General features: G+C 44.4%; 2 protein-coding genes across 4 annotated transcripts in view; one reads left to right on the top strand and one right to left on the bottom strand.

Annotated features, from left to right (window-relative positions):
- The window catches only part of LOC126259607 (pantothenate kinase 3), a 177,767-nt gene that overhangs the window by 29,415 nt on the left and 130,306 nt on the right, over positions 1–18,046 (top strand). The window contains exon 1 of one of the 3 annotated variants that reach the window (XM_049956521.1): positions 17,477–17,539. The exons of the other annotated variants lie outside the window; for them this stretch is intronic. Coding sequence (XP_049812478.1) covers positions 17,492–17,539 — 48 coding nt within the window. The 5' untranslated portion in view covers positions 17,477–17,491. Of the gene's footprint in view, positions 1–17,476; positions 17,540–18,046 lie in introns of those variants that run through there. 3 annotated transcript variants of the gene reach the window in all.
- Positions 1–18,046, bottom strand: part of LOC126259600 (charged multivesicular body protein 7) — a 243,007-nt gene that overhangs the window by 208,163 nt on the left and 16,798 nt on the right. The window lies entirely within an intron of this gene.

Raw genomic sequence — 18,046 nt, 5'->3', positions numbered from 1 at the left:
GTCCCTTAAAAGTCTCCACACAATCGTGAATGGACTGGCTAATTCACAACTAGCGTTCAGAATTGATTTCTTGAGGCTACGCGTGAGACTCACTCGTTCAACACGTTATTCAGTCACTCTTGGTCGTTGCATACTATTTCCACTACAGAAAGGTATACAAACAAAAACGTTTCATTTTATCTTTGATTTGAGGTATTATTTATAATTGTAAATTTAATTTAATAAATGGTACAAAGCCTTAAAACCGATACATTCATTTTAAAATACCCTGTATTTACTTCAGCTTTTGCTCGTAACGCGACCTCCGCTGAGCTTATTTTTTGGGCGACGGTTCTAGTTCACAACTCAACAACCCAACTGAGCAATGACGCCAGTCTAATCGTCAATGATCCATTGCAATTTCTGGGAACTATATAGCAACGAGATTTTGCTGAACGTTCCATATCATAAAGCTAAGATTGTCCATAATGCGCAGCCGCGTCTGTTCCACAAAGTCACAATGATGAGGGACGAACACCAAATGTGTGTGTTGTGTGGGAACAATAAGCCTGAAAGAAAGCAATAACAGAAATGAAAGAAAGATTCAGGAGTGGGATTAAAATTCAAGGAGAAAGGATATCGATGATAATATTCGCTGATGACGTTACTATTCTCTGTGAACGTTAATAAGAATTACAGGTTCTGTTAAATGGAATAAAGAAATCTAATGAGCACAGAATATCGATTGAGAGTAATTCGAAGAAAGACGAAAGTCGCACAAATGAGAACAGCGAGAAACTTAACATCAGAATTGTGGATGACGAAGTCAGGTAATTCTGCTACATATGCAGCAAAATAACCCATGATGGACGGAGCAGCGAGGGCCAAGGGAAAACTACTAGTATCAAAGATTTGCCTTAACTTGAGGACGAAATTCCTGATAATGTACGTTTGGGGCACTACACTGCATGGTAGTGAAACATGGACTAGAACAAAACCATAACATTAGAGAATCGAAATATCTGAGATGTGGTACAACAGACGAATGTTGAAAATTAGGTGGACTGATAGGGTAACGAATGAGGATATTCTCCGCAGACTCGGCGAGGAAAGTAATATATGGAAAACACTGACGAGGGTGAGAACCAGGATGGTAGGACATCAGTTAAGAATACAGGGAACAGCTTCCTTGGTACCAGAGAAAAGCTGGTAGAGGGTCTTTTTTTTTTTTTTTTTTTGTGGTTTTAGGGCGCAAAAGTGCTATGGTCATTAGCGCCCGGTCCGTGACTGAGGAAATAATAAAAACTGAAAATGGAAAACAGCAAAAATGGGAACGAAACTCAAATAATTGGAGACACTAAAAGCAGAAACAAGGCTTAAAAGTCCACTACAGAGAGGGGTTGATGGTCCCCGATAAAACTTCAAATGACTGACGTCATTTCACTGTCACTAATAAACTGGAGAATGCGGTCGGCTGAGCGCGTGTCATCTGCTAAAATCGACGATAGATCAGGCGATAGCTGGAGACGGGAGCGTAACGGATTAAAATAGGGGCATTCAATTAAAAGGTGTCTTACCGTCCACAGCTGAGAGCAGTGGGGACAGAGTGGGGGAGGATCGCCGCTTAAAAGATGTCGATGGCTAAAAAGACAGTGCCCTATCCGGAGTCTAGCTAAAATCACCTCCTCCCTACGACGCGTTCGGGAGGAAGAGGTCCAAGCACAAGGAAGGGCTTTCACTTCCCGCAATTTATTTCGCGGAAGTGTTGACCAATGTTCAAGCCATAAATGAGCAACTTTGCGACATAAACCGCTCTGTAGATCGGTGAAGGGAAGCGACTGAATAGCTGGCCGAGGAAGAGAGACTGCAGCCTTGGCCGCTATATCGGCCGCCTCATTCCCACAGATACCAGCGTGTCCCGGGAGCCAGAGGAACGCCACCGAGACGCCCCCCAGGTGGAGCGAGCGCAGTCAGTCCTGAATCCGGTGGACCAGAGGGTGCACAGGATAAAGAGCTTGGAGACTGAGGAGAGAGCTGAGAGAATCCGAGCAGATTACGTACTGTATACACTGATGGCGGCGGATGTAGTGGACAGCCTGGAGAACAGCGAAAAGCTCCGCAGTATAAACCGAACACTGGTCGGGAAGCCGAAAGTGATTTGGGGCGTCGCCAACAATATAGGCACTCCCTACACCCAACGATGTTTTCGAGCCGTCGGTGTAAATAAAGGTGGCGTCCGTCATTTGTGCACATAGAGCAGCAAATGCCCGACGATAAACAAGTGAAGGTGTACCTTCCTTGGGAAATTGACAAAGATCACGGAGCAGACAGATCCGGGGACGGAGCCAAGGCGGTGCTGTACCCCAAGTTGTCAAGAAGGTTTTAGGAAAGTGGAAGGAAAGAGAATGGAGCAGTTGACGGAAGCGGACTCCCGGGGATAGTAGGGAGGAGGAGCGGCCTGCATACCCTACATCAAAGGAGGCGTCGAAAAAAGGGTCATGGGCTGGATTAGCAGGCATGGAAGACAGATGGCTAGCATAACGGCTCAGAAGGACCGCTCGCCGATTGGACAGCGGAGGTTCAGCAGTCTCAGCATAAAGGCTTTCCACAGGGCTAGTGTAAAAAGCTCCAGACGCTAAACGTAATCCACGGTGGTGGATAGAGTCGAGACGCCGAAGAATAGACGGCCGAGCAGAGGAGTAGACTATGCTTCCATAGTCCAATTTCGAGCGCACTAAGGCGCGATAGAGGCGGAGAAGGACCACTCGGTCCGCTCCCCAGGAGGTACCATTCAGGACACGGAGGGTGTTGAGCGTTCGCAGACAGCGAGCCGAAAGATAGGAAACGTGGGAGGACCAGCACAGTTTTCTGTCAAACATAAGACCCAAGAATTTAGTGACGTCTGAAAACGGAAGGTTGACAGGACCTAGATGTAAGGAGGGCGGAAGAAACTCCTTACGTCGCCAAAAATTAATACAAACGGTCTTACTGGGAGAAAAACGGAAGCCGGTTTCGAGGCTCCAAGAGTGGAGGCGATCGAGACATCCTTGAAGACGGCGTTCAAGAAGGCTGGTCCGTTGAGAGCTGTAGTAGATCGCAAAATCGTCCACAAAGAGGGAGCCCGAGACGTCAGGAAGGAGACAATCCATAATTGGATTTATAGCGATGGCAAACAGTACAACACTCAGCACGGAGCCCTGGGGTACCCCGTTTTCTTGAGAGAAAGTACGGGAGAGAGTAGTGTTCACCCGCACCCTAAATGTTCGCTCTGCCATAAATTCGCGAAGAAAAAGGGGCAGCCGGCCTCGAAAGCCCCAAGAGAACAGTGTGCGGAGGATGCCTGTCCTCCAACAGGTATCGTATGCTCTCTCCAGATCAAAAAATATTGCTACCGTTTGGCGTTTCCTGAGAAAATTGTTCATGATATAAGTGGAGAGAGCAACAAGATGGTCAACTGCAGAGCGATGCTTTCGGAATCCGCATTGGGCAGGTGTTAAAAGACTGCGTGATTCCAGCCACCAAGCTAAACGGTAATTCACCATACGCTCCAAAATCTTACAGACACTACTCGTGAGAGAAATGGGGCGATAGCTAGAGGGGAGATGTTTGTCCTTTCCAGGTTTCGGAATGGGAACGACGATAGCTTCCCGCCATCGTCTGGGAAAGGTACTGTCGGTCCAAATTCGATTATAAAGGCGAAGGAGGTAACGCAGACTATGGGTTGATAAATGCAGCAACATTTGGACATGGATACCATCCGATCCAGGGGCGGAGGAGCGAGAAGAAGAGAGGGCATGTTGGAGTTCCCGCATGGAGAAAACAGTATTGTAGCTTTCGCGATTTTGAGAGGAGAAGGCAAGAGGTCGCACTTCCGCTGCACGTTTCTTCGGGAGAAACGCTGGCGGGTAATGTGAAGAACTCGAAATCTCAGCAAAGTGCTGACCCAATGAGTTAGAAATTGCGACGGGGTCCACTAAGGTATCATGCGCGACAGTGAGCCCAGAGACCGGGGAGAAACTAGGCGCGCCTGAGAACCGTCGAAGCCGACTCCAAACTTCCGAGGAGGGAGTGAAGGTGTTAAAGGAGCTAATAAAGAATTGCCAGCTTGCCTTCTTGCTATCGCGGATGACGCGACGGCATCGCGCACGGAGTTGCTTATAGCGGATACTGTTTGCCAAAGTAGGATGGTGACGGAAAATGCGAAGAGCACGTCGCCGCTCACGGATTGCGTCACGGCATGCCTCGTTCCACCAAGGAACTGGGGGGCGCCGGGGCAATTCGGAGGTGCGTGGTATTGAACGTTCCGCAGCTGTAAGAATAACGTCGGTAAAATGTGTGACCTCATCGTCGACGCTGGGAAAGCGACGGTCATCGAATGTCGCTAGAGACGAAAAAAGTGTCCAATCGGCTTGGGCAAACTTCCAGCGTCGCGGGCGCATATATGGCAGTTGAGGCTGCAGCCTAAGGACTCATGGAAAGTGGTCACTCGAGTGTGTATCATCAAGGGCGAACCATTCGAAGCGCCGAGCAAGCGGAACAGTACCGATCGCAAGGTCCAAATGAGATAAATTTGTCGTGGAGGCAGACAAAAACGTGGGGACCCCAGTGTTGAGGCAAACTAGATCCGCTTGGTGGAAGACGTCTAGCAATAGGGAGCCACGTGGACAAGGATGTGGAGATCCCCAAAGCGGGTGGTGGGCATTGAAGTCCCCAACCAGCAAATAGGGGGGTGGAAGCTGACCAAGAAGATGAAGGAGATCAGCTCGTGCCATCGGTGTGGATGATGGAATGTATACAGTACAAAGAGAGAACGTGTATCCAGAAAGGGAAAGACGGACGGCGACAGCTTGGAAGGAACTGTCTAAGGGGATTGGATGATAATGGAGAGTATCATGGAGAAGAATCATGAGTCCTCCATGGGCTGGAGTGCCTTCCACAGAGGGGAGGTCATATCGGACGGACTGAAAATGAGGGAGAACAAAGCGGTCATTAGGACGCAGCTTTGTTTCCTGAAGACAGAAGATGACCGGCGAGTAGGATCGTAAGAGGATCGACAATTCATCCCGATTGGCTCGAATGCCGCGGATATTCCAGTGGATAATGGACATAGGGTGAACAGAAAATGGAGGAATGTGACCAAGGGTGCTGTCAACTCAACGACTGCTCAGAGCTTGCGACCGACAGCATGGAATGGCATTCAGCCGAAGGCAGAAGATCCTGATCCATAGGTTGGTCAGGAGCAGCTCCTGCCACCAGCGATCGGCCGGTTGACCGGCCACCAGCAGTGCGCCTCGGCGACACAGAAGACGGCCGCGGGCGATTTCCGCCAGGTGGCGCTGTGGATGGGACACGCCTTGGCGGAGAAGGAGAGGAACTGGGTTTCTTTGTAGCCTTCTTGGAAGTATGAGGTTTAGAGGAAGGAGGAACCGATGGTGGTGAAGTTGCCGTACGTAAAATCTCTTCACGAGTATGCTCTTTCTTCGAAGACTTGGTGTCTGACTTTTGGGCTCGAGATTTAGCAGAACCCGACGAAGGGTGAGCCAAAGAGTGGGCAGGCGAAAGTGGTGAAGTTGAACGGGCGATCTTTGCGCTGGCCGATCGGACGACCGTGGCACTAAAGGTGAGGTCGCAAGTCTGCGTGGCCGCCTCCTTTGTTGGCCGAGGAGAAGCAAGGACAGTGCTGTATTTGCCTGTCTGAGGCACGGTGGGCTGTCGACTGGCGAATAATTTCCGAGCAGCAAAGGTCGACACCTTTTCCTTCACTCTTATTTCCTGGATGAGCTTTTCGTCCTTAAAAACTGGGCAATCTCTAGAGGAAGCAGCGTGGTCACCCATACAGTTGATGCAGCGAGGGGATGGAGGTGGACAAGCACCCTCATGGGCATCCCTGCCACACGTAACACATTTGGCCGGATTAGAACAGGACTGGCTGGTGTGATTGAATCGCTGGCACCGATAGCAACGCGTAGGGTTTGGGACGTAAGGACGAACGGAAATTATCTCATAGCCTCCTTTGATTTTCGATGGGGGTTGCACTTTGTCAAATGTCAAAAAGACAGTGCGGGTTGGAATGATCTTCGTGTCAACCCTTTTCATAACCCTATGAACAGCCGTTACGCCCTGGTCTGACAGGTAGTGCTGAATTTCTTCGTCAGACAGTCCATCGAGGGAGCGTGTATAAACTACTCCACGCGAGGAATTTAAGGTACGGTGCGGTTCCACCCGGACAGGGAAAGTGTGTAGTAGTGAGGTACGCAGCAATTTTTGTGCCTGGAGGGCACTGTGTGTTTCTAACAACAGGGTGCCATTACGTAATCTGGAACAAGACTTTACAGGACCAGCAATTGCGTCGACACCTTTCTGAATAATGAAAGGGTTGACTGTGGAGAAGTCGTGACCTTCGTCAGACCGAGAAACAACAAGGAACTGTGGCAACGATGGAAGAACTGACTGTGGTTGAGACTCAGTGAACTTACGTTTGTGAGCAGACATAGTGGAAGGTGAGGAAACCATTGCGGAAGAATCCCCCATGATTACCGGCGTCTCCGATGGCGCGCTCCTCCCTTGTGGGGGCCCTCTCTGAGGGCACTCCCGCCTTAGGTGATTGTTCACACCTCAGGTCACACCTCCCGACAAACGGACGGAGGGACCAATCGGCACTTTCGGAAGGTATCAGCTCGGGTAATCACCCCTCCCTGGGCCTGGCCGTTACCAGGGGGTACGTACGTGTCCTACCTGTCTACCCGGGGCGGGGAATTACGCGTTACCCCGTCACCGGCTACGCATGGAAGTGCGTGGGTCGGCCTTCAGACACGCACAGGGAGGAAGAAAGAGAAAGGGAAAGGGAAAGGAAAAAAGAGGTCTCAAACGCCGCAGCGGAGAAAAGGGTAGAGAGAAGAGGTAAGGAAAAGAGAAGGACAAAGGAAGAACGAAGACTTACAAGTAAGGAAGGCGAAGAATGTGGTACATTTACAAGCGTCCGTCTCCGGACGTAGGCACAAACCATTCCCCCAGAGGGGGAGAAAAGGAAGGAAAGAGCCAGAGGTGAGGGGGGGGGCGAAGATGGGGGATGGGGAAGGATGCGGAAAGGGAAGGTATGCAGCCCGGAAAGGAAGGAAGGCCACATCAGCTCGGGGTCCCGTGCTCGCTACGCACGTATCCACAAAAGAGTTGTGGATCCCCTGGGGGGGCTGGTAGAGGGTAAACACTGTAGAGGAACACAAGAGACTGGAATACAGCCAGCAAATAATTCAGGAAGTAGTTTGCTATTGCTACTCTGAGATGAAAGGGCTGGCACAGCAGATAAATTCTTTTATTTATACGTTCTTTCACACTGGTGGATGCTGTGCACTAATGCGGTTACACAAGCAGCTGCATGCTTGACACGCACGCATGCGCAAGCGTGCTTGCCCAAGCACCGACAAATTCCTCGTGCCTCCACACTGCTCAAGCACGCTCCTACACTCGTTACCATAAAATGTCCAGCTGAGACGGTGCTGTCTTTGGCTTTTCTTTTTACGAAAAAAGAGAAAAAAACAAAAGAGGAAACGTAATATGTGAGTAAAGCGTAGTTAAAGATACGAAAATATTATTCCCATATAAACTGTTCGCGGTAGACACACTCCGGAAACTGTCTCACGGTACTGCTACTTTTCTTCTCTTTTCCTCCATTTAACATCGTTACAGTACAACCTTTCTACAGAATGTAACTTAACAGGACCACACATAAATTAAAATCATTATTAATGCTGGCACAAACCCCCCCATTCTTGTTGCACAAGCATAATCGAAATTCGATGAAGCATCAAACTGTTTTTACAATCCTGATGACTGCGCAAATTTATCCTACCCGCGCTCTAGCATGCTCGGATTTAGCACGTTCGCCCATACGTTCTTGCCTAACATGCAGTTATCTGTGTAGACCCCTTTATCCGGGCCGTGTATTGTCTACGTCTACATACATACTCCGCAAGCCACCTGACGGTGTGTGGCGGAGGGTACCTCAAGTACCTCTATCGGTTCTCCCTTCTATTCCAGTCTCTTATTGTTCGTGGAAAGAAAAATTGTCGATTTGCCTCTGTGTTGGCTCTAATCTCTCTGATTTTATCCTCGTGGTCTCTTCGCGAGATATACGAAGGAGGGAGCAATATACTGTATATGAAGGAGGGAGCAATATACTGATTGACTCCTCGGTGAAGGTATGTTCTCGAAACTTAACAAAAGCCCGTACCGAGCTACTGAGCGTCTCTCTTGCAGTCTTCCACTGGAGTTTATCTATCATCTCTGTAACGCTTTCGCGATTACTAAAAGATCCTATAACGAAGCGCGCTGCTCTCCGTTGGATCTTCTCTCTCTCTCTCTCTCTCTCTCTCTCTCTCTCTCTCTCTCTCTCTCTCCCCCCTATCAACCCTATCTGGTACGGATCCCACACCGATGAGCAGTATTCAAGCAGTGGGCGAACAAGTGTACCAAATATACTTCCTTTGTTTTCGGACTGCATTTCCTTGGGATTCTTCCAATGAATCTGTCTGGCATCTGCTTTACCGTTTTTTTAATTTTATATGGTCATTCCATTTTAAATCACTCCTAATGCCTACTCCCAGATATTTTTTTATTTTTTATTATGAATCTGGCCAGCTATGGACCGCATACAACTTAAGACTTATGGTGTTTCTTTTTCTTCCGTTCTTCCCAGTACTACTTCATTTTCTCGCCAACTGCTCGTCTCTGCTCATCTGTCCACACTCTCTTGGGTCGAGGTTTTGGCGCATCTTCTTCAAAGTTTGCGTTTTCTATAAGTAGCCTTAAGTTATTCCTGTCACGTATTATTTCTTCTGTAACACCTACTTTGTTGGCGTCTTTCTTTACTGCTTCTATCCATCCTACAGCTTTTTTCAGCTTACTAACGTAATTAAAAATTTTCTTTGTAATCCGTGTTTCGTCCATTCTTTTTAAATGTCCATAAAATTTTAGCCGTCTCTTCCTCATTGTATCTGTGATCTTTTCTGTATTTTTGTATAGGTCTTCATTTCTCCTTTTAATCCACCTATTTTCCTTGTTTTTCTTAATATTTTTCTCTCTCTTTTTTCTAGTTCTCTTAATTCGCCCTTCTTATTCAATGTTAGGCACTCTGATCCATATGTTGCTTGTGTCCTAATAACTGAATTATAATGTTTAATCTTTGCTTCTATGGATATTGATTTCTTATTGTAGTAGTTTTGTGTTAATTTATATGCAAATTCCAACTTTTTTATTCTTTCTTTATTTGTTATGTTATCCAGTCCATTGGCTTGGATCCACTCCCCCAGGTATTTGAATCTATCAACTCTTTTAATTTTTCCATATTTTGTTTTCATAAACTTTTCTGTATTATACTCGGTTTTTTCGTAGGATATTTTTAGCCCAGTCTTTTCAGTAATCTCGTGTAACATACCAAGCATAACTGTTGCGTCTGTTCGGTTTTCAGTTATCAATGCCATATCATCCGCAAAGGCTAAACATTTTACTTCAAATTTGTTCTTTCCTTGGCCCATGCTTATACCCTTTGTGCATCTGTTTTTTAATGTGTTTTCCCATGTTTTTACTACTTTATCTAAAACCAAGTTAAAGAGAATTGGGGACAGTCCGTCACCTTGTCGAACTCCTGTTTTGATTTTGAATGGTTCAGAAATTTCGCCTTGAAACTTAATTCTTGATGCTGTATCTGTGAGCGTTTGTTCAACAAGTCTTCTGGTGTTTTCATCTATCCCTGATTCATAAAGTATCTGGAATAGTGTTTGTCTGTCAACTGAGTCGTAGGCCTTCTTGAAGTCTACGAAAGTAACTACTGTATTTTTATTTTGTATAGCTCTCACTCTCAAAATTGTTTTTAAATTAAGAATCTGTTCTGCACATGATCTATCTTTTCTAAATCCTGCTTGATAATCTCCTATATTAGGTCCTGCTTGTTCCTCTATTCTATTTAAAAGTGCTTTAGAAAGTATTTTGTATGTCACTGGTAACAAGGATATGCCCCTGTAGTAGTTGGTGTCTGTTTTAATTTATTCCAGATAATTTATGGAATTAACTGTCCCAGTTGCTGACCTGCTGCTATATTGTAGCTAAATGATATAGGATCTTTCTTTCTATGTATTCGCAGCACATTAAACTTGTCTACATTGAAATTCAATTGCCATTCCCTGCACCATGCGTCAATTCGTTGCAGATGCTCCTGCATTTCAGTAAAATTTTCCATTGTTACAACGTCTCGATATACTACAGCATCATCCTCAAAAACCCTCAGTGAACTTCTGATGTTATCCACAAGGTCATTTATATATATTGTGAATAGCAACGGTCCTGCGACACTCCCCTACGGCACACCTGAAATCACTCTTACTTTCGGAAGACTTCTCTCCACTGAGAATGACATACTGCGTTCTGTTATCTAAGAACTCTTCAATCCAATCACACAATTGGTCTGATAGTCCATATGCTCTTACTTTGTTCATTAAACGACTGTGGGGAACTGTATCAAACGCCTTGCGGAAGTCAAGAAACACGGCATCTACCTGGGAACCCGTGTCTATGGCCCTCTGAGTTTCGTGGACGAACAGCGCGAGCTGGGTTTCACGCGATCGTCTTTTTCGAAACCCATGCTGATTCCTACAGAGTAGATTTCTAGTCTCCAGAAAAGTCATTATACTCGAACATAATACGTGTTCCAAAATTCTACAAATGTCGATAGAAGTTATTAAATTTGCACTGTTAATGAAGCTAGGCTAAAAACAGTTTGTTGACGTACCTTTGCATCAAATGACGTACGTCGCTCAGCGAACGAGGCAACGTGGATACTCCAACAAAAGTCTGAAACCTCGAGTGAATCATTGTTGTTCAGCCACAGTTTGTGTCTTTACAATACAAAGGGTACTAGGAAAGTTTTGCAATACGACGCAACAGTAAGTCGCAGGAGTCTGACGGTTGATGTGTTCTGAGAATCCTTCATACTTGCATTGTAGCCGCTGCGCCAAGTCTAGACGCAGACGTGCTAGCAGCTTTAGTTTGAAGTGTTTGCTGTGGCATCGTGGTCACAAAGAGAGATTCGGGTAGTTCTGCGGCACAACTCCGCGCGTGGTTTAAACGTAGACCAGTGATTTGAAGAAATGACTTGCACTCGGTGATGTGTGTCCACATCGTACCACCACATTCAGGTGGTACAGAGAATTCCAAAGAGGAAATTTTAGGTGACGGGAAGGCCACGATAATCAGTTATGGAGGAAAACATTGATGCTATGAGCAAAATGCTAGACGAAGACAGTCCAGTGACCCATAAGCAGATAGAGGGCACCTTAGGGCTAAATGCACCAGCAATTCTTTCGATTCTGCGTGATCATTTGCAAGTAAAGAATCTTTGTTGTCTCTGGGTGCCGCGTAGACTAACGGAAGAGCAGATGACACGACAGATGTTTAAGAAGTTTTCTAAGGGACATGTGACGAGACTTGGCTGTACTACTATGAAGTGCCGACTAATACTCAAAACAAAGTTTGGGTCTTTGAAGATGACGACACACCCGTAGCTATCAGAAAATCCCGATCAGTAAAGAAGAAAATGATAGCTTTTTTTCCCAAATCGAGTGAAATTGTGGAGCTTGTTGTTTTGGAAACGCAGGAGACAGTTACAGCTAAGTGGTACACTGAGCAGTGCCTGCCCAAAGTCATCCATCTTTGAAGAACCTGAGACCGAAGTCAATAATGGATAGTTGGTTCCTCCCTCACGCAACGCTCACCGCGCCAAAGCATGCACTGAGTATTTGCGTGGTACATGACAAACTTCTTGAACACCCTCCTTACAGTCCACAGCTTGACTTCGCACTGTTCCCGAACGTGAAAATGAAGCAGAAAGGAGTGCAGTTTTCAAGTAATGATGACCTTCTGAGGGCTTGGGACAACGAGTGTGCTTCCTACCGAAACTTGGGAGAACTGGTATAGGAAATGGTTTCGGATGATGGAGAAATGTATTCAATGTGGCGGAAACAACTTCGAAACATTAAATAAATAAAGCTGTATTTCAAAACTATACTAGTTCGATACACAAACGATGGCGGTTGGCGGATGTCGAGGCACGGATGAAGTTTGCGTTGTTGACGATTCCAAGCGACAATTGCCGTACCCGCATACGCAAACATCCTACAAATTAAATCTCTCCCTTGCTTAAGCGGACTTTATCACATACCACCAAATTCAGCACTGGCAACAAATGGAGTAATAGTTCACCAAAAACTCGCTAAGTAACGTTTAATGCTCACATTATCTACAGCATTCAGAGCAGGGCATTCAAAGAGCACTTAGAACACTACTGAACGCTCACTGGCTGTCGGAGTATGCGTGACGTAGGCACGCAGAACAAGCCTAAACTTGACCGCCATCGTTCGTGACTCCAACTATAGTACCCTAGAGGCGTCTCAGTACACCAGTGCTATGGGCCCTGCGCGGTTTTATACCAACCCTGACTGACACTATTTGTTTCCTCCTGAAACACTGTGTGTATCAGGGGCAACCGCTACCATATTGAACGGCGGCATTTAACCTTTAACTGGCGAGGTGACTTTCCTGTAACGCATACCACGAGGTGGGGTCTCTGGGACCCCTATGTTTAAACCGATTTCACAATTATTTAAGTGTTGCTTAAATGTTTCTAGTTTCTTTTATTGCACTAAACAAAGCCTGCAGCATTTTACCATTTATCACACAAATGCACAATTTTGGATGGTTCTTCTAAATAGAACATAAAAATAGAGTACTGAATTTTACATTCTGAAAAATTATATGATCTCTGTAGCAAATAAATTACCAAATAAAACTAAATTCCAGGGTTTAAATCTGCGCATAAAAATTCCACCGGATAGGTACAAAAAGAAAGTCTGTCAAGTTGACATTCATTGCTGGGAACTACATTCTTCTGATCACTCAGAACACATTCGATTTTAACACACTGTTTTAAGTCTTTCATTGAAGAAACAGACAGATTCCCATCACAACTTTACTGAAGTTTTTCCTCTGAATGATACTCTTGTTCGAAAGCAGAACTGTGATTACTGGCTAATGTAAAATCGTCGTCTTTTTCGTTTATTTCTTGATCTATATCACTGACACCTTCCTCCATAGACCGACTAACAATGTCATCAAACTCGGGAAAGTTAAAAATGACACATTCGTGCCAACAAATTTTGAGCTATACAGTTACAGAAAACAGGTACGTAGTTCATGAGGCGCGGTTCTAGGAGACTCCAACACCTATCAATAACATGTGTCAACAATAAACACAGAAGGCGATAACGCAACCAACAACAAAACATCGTAGGCTTGGCAATTTAAGGAGGGTAGGGGGAGTATAGAAGCATTCCACCACAACTGGCCTTGGAGAGCGAGTTCGATAATTTTCGCGCTGTCTGAGAGACCACACCTCGTCGGTTGAGGGTTAAACTAATATTTACGAGCACGCAGGCACGGCAGCAGGAGCGTGCCTTCAGTTCCATTTATCACGCGTGCGATACGGATACTTGGACGCCTCGGCAGATGTCACAGAGACTGAACACGCGGAGGGCCGTGTGCTCAGTAAACACGTTGCGCAGGGACAGCGTCACTATCGATGCCAGGAGAAAGCCGTCAACTACAAGAAAGAATACGTCTGCAGCGCGTTGAGGGTGACCGCTACAACGAAGGCTCATGTCCAAGTACTCAATTTCCTCAACGGAGAACGGTACGGATGGAACTAATTAGATGTGAAATTAACGTTCTAGCAGGTGCTTTTAAGAAGAGATTAAACCGTTTTATTCCTCAACGTTGAAAACAGAACTGACTGCAAGAAAAGAAAACACGAATGAAAAATTTACACAAAAGCTATGTGACAGCGAAATCAGATGACATGAATAAGACATAATTGAGAGGGGGTTGGAGAAAGAGTGTGCAAATCACTTTTCCTCTGGGATTTGGGGTACAGAGATTTTAATTCATTATAGAAATTTCATATATCATGCATAGCCATCAGTTCTCTGGGATACAGCAAGCTTTTTGCGTTACATACAAATTTTGGTTCTTGTGGCATAGCATATTTCAAAGCTCGCCAACTCAACTCCTTTACATAACAAAATGGGAATTTTTGAGCCCTGCCCCTTTCCCCCTCCAGATAAATTTCTGAGCCGTCCAAGGACAGCTACAAAAAATTAGAAAATTATTATTTGGTCTTGCAGTAATTTCGCGTGTGCTTGTGTGAGCCTACACATAGCAATTTATGAAATCAATAATGCACCAGTTAAATGAATATGATAAAAAGACGCAATAAAAGCCAGAAAAGGAGCACGTTGATTGAAGATGTTGACATAAATGTCCTTTAAGAGCCTTTCGTTCAGATTTGTGTTTCACTGTGATTACTCGGATGGCAACAATCGCATACGAAATTCCGCAGGTGGCACAGATACAGTATCGGCTGACGTGCGTTTCTTGACAATCACTTCATATTCTCAGATGATAAGGAAAATGAGTCATAGAGGCGGAGGACAGCTTATCCAAACAGTGGCATCTTGTAGCATGTGTGAGCATGCAAAGAAGAAAGTTGCTGGTAGACAATGACATGGCACACTTTGCATGTGGCACAGCTGTAAAATATTGGTGAACAATCTGTGAAGGTAAATTGGGCAGGCTTGTATACCCACGTCCAAGAGTTTATATATTACAGTGGGGGCACAATAGCTTGCTCATTTGCAGCCTGAAGCGATGGTTAGCCCAGGGAGGGTAGGGGATTAGGATTTGCTTGTTTGAATCTGGCATCCTGAAGATATGGTAGCTTGGAGGAGGGTGGGGGTAGGCAGTAGGCACAATTGAGAGGGTGGGGCATGAAGTTGTAGCTTCACTTTGTTTAGTTGCGTTACGGAATGGATGAAGGTGGAGCACGCGCATTCACTCTCATCGCATACTTTTCTAAAAGTCGCTCAATAACTGCCAAGCAACATGCATTCCATGCCCATATGGTTGTGTTCCTGGCTGGCAGTCAATAGTTTCATGGCTAAACAAAATTCAGAGAAACTGGCAATGTGAAGAAAAAAGAACCTGGGCTTCCACGAACATCAAAGTTGCCCCAAAACATGGACATGACCTCCAGGAGACACCAATTCAGCAATGGGAGGTAGAGAAATAAGTCACTGTATCCTGTGTTGCCATGCAAATACATTTCACCCCATATACAAGCTGTGTGTGTGTGACAGTACTGTACAGTACTACATGTGTTGAGGAAGACCCACTGCCCAAAGTCAGTTTTCCAGTGTACTTTCTATCTGTATCTCAATCACATCACCAGTGTTTTAAACGCAAGCAATTTCACATTGCCAAACTTTGTTTCATAGCTCTAAGAAACCATGGAACTTATTGACACTAAATGAAGAGCTTTATATGACTTTAGGCACTGGGTATAATGTCCTTTAGAGACCCTACATGTGAGAAAGGCAGTCACAGATAATACAAGCTGTGGATGAAGTTTCATCCTTAAATGACTAAAGTCTACATCAGGGCCAGCATAAGTTAGGGCAGCATTTCTCTACTGCTCATAGGCTGGCAAATCATATGCTTCACATAGCCAGTGGAATGATACTTTCCCGTAACCAATGAGAGGCAGGAAAAGGGGCAATGAATTTCTAGTGCTGAACCAGAAACCATTCCCTTCTTCACTGCTGTCACAGTCATTTAAACTTTTTTTCTGAATACGTCATGAATTACGATTTTGTGACTGGGTTGGGACCTAATAGCACAGCTTAAATTGCTGCAAGTGAAATGAGCAGCAATTAAATTTGTATTATTCACTGTCCAAATAGTTGACTTTTTTGGGTATGTCATGAGTTACGAAGTTATGGTTACTTTGGAATGTGACAGTTTGGTTGCGAGTTGCTTAAGCCAATGTACAGAACAGCTAAAATACCTGGTTGTGCGATCAACTTATCTATAGCTTAGCCTGAGGCCTAGGTTAGGTTGTAATACTACAGTTCTACTTGCAAAAAAATAAATAAGTAATCTTTGTGACACATATTTGTTTCTTTCGAATATGTCATGAATTATGAAGTTGTGGTTAAGTTCAGCTTAAATTAAGTTAAAGATCTTGGCTGTCAAAATATTTGCCTGTTTCTTCCAAATGTATTACAGTTTTGGAGACTGTGATATACTGACATGAGAATGTGGCACTATTCCTTCAACACACATCATCTTTCCACTGTTCTCTCACTGGCAATGTAGAACCAGTAACTCACACACTCTTTACTTCTCATCATACCTCAGGACAAGCACCGACAACATTGCTGGACAAGACAAATAAGTACACCAGTGGCCCTCACCTAGACTTTTACTCCTTAAACATTTTGGATTATATTGTCACGTGGTACACAGTTTGACCATAGTCCTTAATAAAAAAGCTAAGCAGATGAAAAGACTCTAATTTGCAAAAGAATTCACTATACACAACACTAATTTCTGGGTGCCACATGTTGTTTTTGTATGTGAGAGATGTATACGTGAGAGATGTATATGTGAGAGATGTACTGAACTCCCAACAGCTTACTATATGTCTATAGCAAACAGAAATCTAAACTGTACACAAAATTTATGGATGCCACTGCCTTTCATGAGAACCAGTTAACACACATCATCCAAAACTTAATACCCTACACACTGAAGGTACACCCCATGCACAAGGCATAAGTACTGGGTGGTATCACCCGTAAACACACACAAAACATATCTTAAGAGGGCATCATGTAAGTGCTGTAGCATATGTATGGTAATCTATTTCTTATTGTTGTCCTTAAAAACTTTAACTTTTTCTGTCTTGTTATCTCCAGAATATAATACCTACATAACTTTGCAAGCTCATGAATTTTGCTCTAATGACTTCATGGGCAAAATATGTGTGAGTTAGGTAGAGTCCGCACAGGATACATTGGCCAATCAGCAGTGACCAACTTTTGTCCAAAGCACTCAACAAATTCTCTTGTTCATTCGGAAGGCAAGGCTGACAAGTGCTTGGCTCCTCTCGGCCATTTGGCGATTACAGAATCAAGGGGTAAGCCCCACAATCTTTCTCAAACAACTTTACAGAAATTATTCGGTAAAAGAATTTAATTTTTGCAATATTTGTAGCTTTATATGTGATCTCTATGATGATGTGCCGTCATTTTATTAATAATCATAGCTGCTGTGATATTTGCAAGGAAGTAAGACACTAAGCGAAATTTGAAAAAAGTTTGCAATGAAAAAATAGGGATCACTACGATTTTGCATTTGCTGCATATTATGTAATATGTTGCTGTGTATGAAATTTAGCTAATATATTGAATTTTTCTTTAGATTTGGGTGGATGTCTTTCTCTGTCATCAATCTTGAGAAAATTGATCTGACGTACCACACTCATTTGCAAATGCTAGCAGCAGTGATAAAGTCAGAGTGAAATATCCAAAACATTCCTCATATTTCATTAACGGATTGTGATACTGAAATGAGATTTTGGGCAAATAATAGCATCCAAAGAGTATTTTTCCATATGGTAATTATGTAAAACTTCATTTCTACCATGTTATTCCACTAACTACAGACTTTTTCAATGAAATAGCATAATTTTTAACGGCCACTGACAGCTGGTGAAGAAAGCTATGAATCACTAACAAATCAAATGAAAATAAACTGCAGCTTTTGTTGCAGTTTCAGCAGAATTCTTTTTAGTTACTAACCAAAGCAGAGGCGATATATCTTTTTTGAATGATCACCATGCAAGTGTTGGTATGGAGGTGCTCTACATAATACTTATAAAAAATGTGAGTGTAGACTTCAGTTTAGAGCAGCACTTCCCCTCCAGCACTCGGCATTTACTCTACTGCACTTGCTGTCACCCACACCTCAATTACTCTCCCCACACGTGCCCTGCCAATTGCAATCTAATGGCCACCTTATTCTGCACGGACTCTAGTTTGTGTATATAGAACCTTTGCAACAATGTCTTGCTGTGAATGCGCACACCCAGTTGTCAAATGTGACACACTAAAGAATATTTGTC

This window comes from Schistocerca nitens, chromosome 1 (assembly GCF_023898315.1).
Source record: "Schistocerca nitens isolate TAMUIC-IGC-003100 chromosome 1, iqSchNite1.1, whole genome shotgun sequence".
Lineage (NCBI taxonomy): Eukaryota > Metazoa > Arthropoda > Insecta > Orthoptera > Acrididae > Schistocerca > Schistocerca nitens.
The sequence above is the reverse complement of the archived record's forward strand: the minus strand, read 5'-3'. Positions and strand labels throughout refer to the sequence as shown.